Source organism: Nomascus leucogenys, chromosome 1a (genome assembly GCF_006542625.1).
Source record: "Nomascus leucogenys isolate Asia chromosome 1a, Asia_NLE_v1, whole genome shotgun sequence".
Classification (NCBI taxonomy): Eukaryota; Metazoa; Chordata; class Mammalia; order Primates; family Hylobatidae; genus Nomascus; species Nomascus leucogenys.
Genome location: NC_044381.1, coordinates 37,970,722 through 37,976,721, shown reverse-complemented (window position 1 = coordinate 37,976,721; position 6,000 = coordinate 37,970,722). Strand labels below are relative to the sequence as shown.

The following is a 6,000-nucleotide window of genomic DNA, read 5'->3' as shown; positions in this document are numbered from 1 at the left end:
TGAGTTATTTTGTAGCTTTCCCCAACCACAATTCATAAAGGAGTTTGGAATTGTCCCTTCAAGGTGACACATTCTGTTAGATTGTGAATGACGGACACTGTTTTCTGCCTCCAATAATATCACATGATGAGGCATACATAGAAATGATTTTTTATTTACTTTGATGATTAGGAAAATATACCAACATAGCTTTCATCAAAGCTAACAAATAACTTTACTGGCAGTTAACTAATTTTATTAGAATAAAGGCATGTCTGTTTAAACTGAAACAACCGGCCCTTTGATTTGAATGGGACCTTGGGAATCACTGCCAAGGTGCTGATCAGAAAAGAGTCACCATTACATCAACCTCCTCCCCAGCACACGGCACAGAGATGCCACAAAGGCCCCACAAGTCCCTAGAAGAGCAGCTGGGGCTCCACCTACCGAGTCCCAGTGGCTTATTTCGAAAAGATTTGCTTTCCACCGGTAAGGTGTGGCCCAAGTACATTTCTTGAGACTGCCATTGGCTCATCGTGCATGCATATGAGGTAGTTCTCTTTGCATTTTGCAGATGCTCTCACTTGCCCAGGGGGTGGATGTCACCAATCTCAGTCACAAGTCAGTCTCCAATCCTGCCGCAGACTAGCTCTTCAAATCCAAACGGATGTTTTCTTCATCCACAGGTTTAGGTTTTAACTGGCTGCTCAGTGTTAAAAAGGAATATCTCAAGCCCCCTGCCATGCTGAAAGGAGGAAAAAACAGTGAAAATAAATGACTGGGAATTTCACAGGGGCTCCAGCAGCAGTTGCTGGCGTTTTTATCAATACACCTGCTTCATGCGGAGGGAATTATTCCAATATCTGTGTTTCTCCTCAAGTTTGTGGATTGCTTGATGAGAATTTCCCCTCTTATTTACAAGTCTTTGGAGGCAGAAAAAGAGTCATCAAATCTAATGCAGAACCTCAGAGAGAAAATAAGCACTTGGTTTCTACTGAATAAACTACATACCCTTAGCCTTAAATAGTATCGCACTGCTAAGACCCCAAATGCCTTTCAAAGCTGGCTTAGTCCACACCCCCTGCATGCCGAGCCTAGTAGGCACAAGGTTTACACCCTCCACTTTATAGGAGGAGGGCAGAGAACGCAGGGGCCTGCTGTAAGGAAGACAGGTAAGTTAAATTCCGATCCCAGCCCTGCGAACTGTCATCACACGTGTCCCCGTGGATCTGCATGAGGCTGAACCCAGTGATGAAGTAAAATTATCTTAGAAATTAGAATGTCAAAATGCCTCCTGGCTTAACATGAAAGACTTCTCTACGCTCTTTTGCTTATTACATATTAATCAAACTATTTAAGGTTCTTGTCTTCCCAAAGCGAGTCCATTAAAAATTCCCACTCACCAAATATTTAACCCTACAAAGTTTAACAAAGAGAAAATGTAGTCTCCACCGATTAACATCCCAATGTAGGCAACGGATACATTCTGCAGAAAAAGAGAGAGGATTCGTCATTTTCAAGGTAAAATGTTTAGGGGAAAATATAAATAGTAAAACCTGAAACTAGACATTTTAGTTACTTTGCATAGAGACTTGTACATAGGGATATTCACAGGCGGTTGAACAAGATAAAAACCATTACAGGCCAGGAATGATGGCTCACGCCTGTAATCCCAATACTTTGGGAGGCCAAAGTCAAAGGATCACTTGAGCCCAGGAGTTTAAGACCAGCCTGGGCAACATAGTGAGATCCCATCTCTACAAAAATTTTTTTAAAAGTAGCCGGGCATGGTGGCACATGCCTGTAATCCCAGCTACTCCACAGGAACTGAAGTGGGAGGATTGCTTGAGCCCAGGAGGTCAAGGCTGCAGTGAGCTACATGCCACTGTACTCCAGCCTGGGCAACAGAGCAAGACCCTGCCTCGGAAAAATAAATAAATAAGCCATTACATATGGGGCTTACTAAATAAATGCAGTAAATTATGGTATGATAACAACAGAAAATTGCATTATTCTCTCCCCTGTTCCAGTTGGCATGCAGGCAAAAGAGGAAGAATGGGGCTGTCATCAGCTTGCCAGATCCTATCTCTTTACTATCATTGGGTAGGGAGGTTTTCTGGTTTTTTTTTGGGGGGACAGAGTCTCGCTCTGTTGCCCAGGCTGGAGTGCAATGGCACAGTCTTGGCTCACTGCAAACTTTGCCTCCCAGGTTCAAGAGATTCTCCGGTCCAGCCTCCCAAGAAGCTGGGACTACAGGGCGCCCACCACCACGCCTGGCCCATTTTTGTATTTTTAGTAGAGATGGGGTTTCGCCATATTGGCCAGGCTGGTCTCTAATTCCTGACCTCAGGTGATCCGCCTGCCTCAGCCTCTCGAAGTGCTAGGATTACAGGCATAAGCCACTGTGCCTAGCCTGTTTTTCTTTTCTTTTTTTTTTTTTCAACCCTGGGCTCCCACACTGCACTGCAATCTGTGGACACACCAGGGCCAAGTAGTGAGTTAATTATCTTGATCATAAACTTGAGCAGAGTGGAGACAGTCAATAAATTCCAGGCCGTGCTCTGCCCAGTGCATTCTAGGAGACCTCTGGGCACCCAGGGGACAGGTGAACTCTTGAAGCAGGCAGTGTTTTCACACACTCTAGGGCTTCATGTGAATAGAAAAATGAAGCAATTATGGAATAGAATCCAGAACACCTCTCCCCCATTCATTCACGTGCACGTGTGTGTATTCAGATGCATCCACACACGCAAACACCCACACACCAACCCACCAGCTCATGACCTCATCACACAGCACATACATCCACTTCTCAGTGGGCAGGTTCTCCCAGAAAACCAAATTATGGATCACAAGGTATCTTACTAATCATTGATACCTGGATTTTTTTTTTTTTTTAGCTTTTTACTTCATTTTCCCAGACCCACCTCCTCCGAGCCACCCCCAACTTAAAAGTTATAATTTGTCTCTCCTTTATAAATTAGCAATCTGTCCCTCTATTCTATGCAATAGATTAGAATAAGTAAGACGGGGCCGGGCTCGGTGGCTCACACCTGTAATCCCAGCACTTTGGGAGGCCGAGGTGGGTGGATCACAAGGCCAGGAGTTCAAGACCAGCCTGGCCAACATGGTGAAACCTAGTCTCTACCAAAAATATAAAAAATTAGCCGGGTGTGGTGGCAGGCGCCTGTAATCCCAGCTACTCGGGAGGCTGAGGCAGGAGAACCGCTTGAACTAGGGAGGTGGAGGTTGCAGTGAGCCAAGATCGTGCCACTGAACTTCAGCCTGGACGACAGAACCAGACTCTGCCTCAAAAAAAAAGAAGAAGTAAGATGAGATCACACAAGCCCAGCTGAAAAGGTCATAGCCCTCGTTCTTACACCACCACCACCAACAAAATCAAACCCGGCCTCCAACAGAAAATCTGGATTTCCATTCCTTGACTCAGTTGTTCCCTTCCACGTTTCCATCCACTCACCTTGATGGCTCCAACCACTGCTGTCGTCAGGGCTGAATTGTAATAGCTGCACAGAACCGTGGAGTACATCAGCAGAAACCTGTGACAAGGAAGCAGACACTGGAGTGTGCGCCTCACTACGCTGGGTAATAACGAATAGGTTAAGGCCAGCGGTGACCCCCACACAAGCACTTTAAGCAAAGAAAAAAGAAACACATATCATAAAGGTTTTGTTACCCACACCTTAAGATATCTTGCTATTGGTCTTATGACAGGAAAATGGTCCAGCTGTGAATTAGCTAAACCTTCTACTTAAGGTATCCTTCTCATTTTCTCTGTACATTTCCCATGAATGTTTCCACAACATGGGGGTAAGGAGAACAAGGTTTAATGACCTGAAATCTCTCATTTGTCAGCATGTTAAATGAAGTTAAGAATTGGAGTTTTTAATCCTCTGTGCCTCAGAATTGCCTGCTGCACGGTTTTTTTTTTTTTTTTGGTAGGGACGGAGTCTCGCTCTGTCGCCCAGGCTAGAGTGCAGTGGCGCAATCTCGGCTCACTGCAACCTCCACCTCCTAGGTTCCAGCAATTCTTCTGCCTCAGCCTTGCAAGTAGCTGGGACTACAGGCTCATGCCGCCATGCCCAGCTACTTTTTTTTTTTGTATTTTAGTAGAGATGGGGTTTCACCATGTTGCCCAGGCTGGTCTTGAACTCGAGCTAAGGCAATCCGCCCGCCTTGGCCTCCCAAAGTGCTAGGATTACAGGCGTGAGCCACCGTGCCTGGCCCGCCTGCTGCACTTCCAACACACAATGAACGATGCCTGGCAGAGGTTCTACTTCACACGGTTTGAGGTGAGGCCCTGACCGTGCATGATATGAAAGATCCTCAGGTGATTCTGACCTGCAGCCAGAGCAGAGGACCTCTGGAGTCGGAAGAGAAAATCAGCTGAGCGATTGCTGCCTTCGGACAGAGGAGATTGAAATAGACTCCACGTGTGGATAATGCTCCTGTACCTGTTACCAAAGTTAACTCAGGGACTTAACATGACCATAGGTATTGATACTTACTTGCCAATAAAATGACTACAGCCTTGTGAACGAGCGCCAGACAAGAAAACACATACACAGGTAAAGAATGCCAAATCCAGTCAGGTAAAGAAGTGAGCTAATTCCAGTCAAGCACTGATGGAAATTAGCTGCGACCTCACCTAAGCTGCAACTCAGATCGGATGATGTAATGTTGAAAGGGATTATAAACTGGCTGAGAAAGAAACATAGAAGGTAAAGGAGAGCACAAGATGTGTGATATTTGAAAAGCTAAATCCCAGGTCAGGCTCGGCATGGTGGCTCACGCCCATAATCCCAGCACTTTAGGAGGCAGAGGTGGGTGAATCACCTGAGGTCAGGAGTTCGAGACCAGCCTGGCCAACATGGCGAAACCCTGTCTCTACTAAAAATACAAAAATTAGCCAGGCGTGGTGGCGCATGCCTGTAATCCCAGCTACTCGGGAGGATGAGGCAGGAGAATTGCTTGAACCCAGGAGGCGGAGCTGAGATCGTACCACTGCACTCCAGCCTGGGTGACAGGGCGAAACTCCATTTCAATTAATTAATTAGTTAATTAGTCCCAGGTTAAAGGCAGGAGCTTGGATTCACCATTGACAGAGAGAAGTGAACTCAACTCTAGCAAAGGGTTCGGTGCACCCGCGCTTGGGTAAGCACAGAATTTATTTAATTCTAGAATCCTGCTAGAATTTAACACTCGGTCTTTGTCCTAGGCTCAGATCTCTGGTGGAGCTCACGGTCACAAACCTTCAACACGATAACCTCTGTTGGCCTGAGTGTGTTTATTACTAGAGGTGGTAGAGGGAAAAAAATCAGAATATCAACCTTTACAAGTTGAAGAATAAACAATTTCAAACTTAAATTTTGTAATCTTTGGAATACTGCGTATATTGTAATTAAAACAATTTGAAAAGTTAAAGAAACTCTGTGGTTCTAATTTGAAATATATAATTGATATTAGACTTGCAATTTTAATTTGAAAGAAGAGCGTCGAAGTCTGCATCAGGATTTGAATGTTTTTTAAGAAGCTGATTTACCCCATTTCTAAATTTGGTTTATTAGATTTCAAAGAGTTGCTTAAGTACAGAAAGCAATCTACTAGCTTTGTTAATTGGCCTCAGGGGTTGGAATTGCTGAAGAAAAAGTAGGCAGCTCCCATTTGTAAGAACAGTTGAAACTGCTTAAATTCTTTTAATTCACTAAGTTGTAAATAGAACTGATTTACAGTACATTGTTTACGGGATTTTAATCAGCTAAACTTGAGTTAATAAGCCATTTATCAAATAATGAAAGTAAATGTTCTTTTATAGAAAAATTGTTAGCCTTCTAAATAAGGCAATAATATTTGTAAGTTGAACTTTAAGGCTTAAGAAAAAATCTAAGTTTCGGCCAGGTGTGGTGGCTCATGCCTGTAATCCCAGCAGTTTGGGAGGCCAAGGCAGGCAGATCACAAGGTCAGGAGATTGAGACCATCCTGGCCAACATGGTGAAACCCTGT

At 44.5% G+C, this 6,000-nt stretch overlaps 1 protein-coding gene across 1 annotated transcript in view; it reads right to left on the bottom strand.

Annotated features, from left to right (window-relative positions):
* Positions 1-589: 589 nt before the first annotated feature.
* Positions 590-6,000, bottom strand: part of SLC35D2 (solute carrier family 35 member D2) — a 62,505-nt gene continuing 57,094 nt past the window's right edge. The window contains exons 10-12 of the mRNA XM_003260527.3: positions 3,458-3,536; positions 1,383-1,465; positions 590-724 (exon numbers count right to left, since the gene is read on the bottom strand). Of these exons, the coding sequence (XP_003260575.1) occupies positions 625-724; positions 1,383-1,465; positions 3,458-3,536 (262 nt within the window). The 3' untranslated portion in view covers positions 590-624. The remainder of the gene's footprint in view (positions 725-1,382; positions 1,466-3,457; positions 3,537-6,000) is intronic.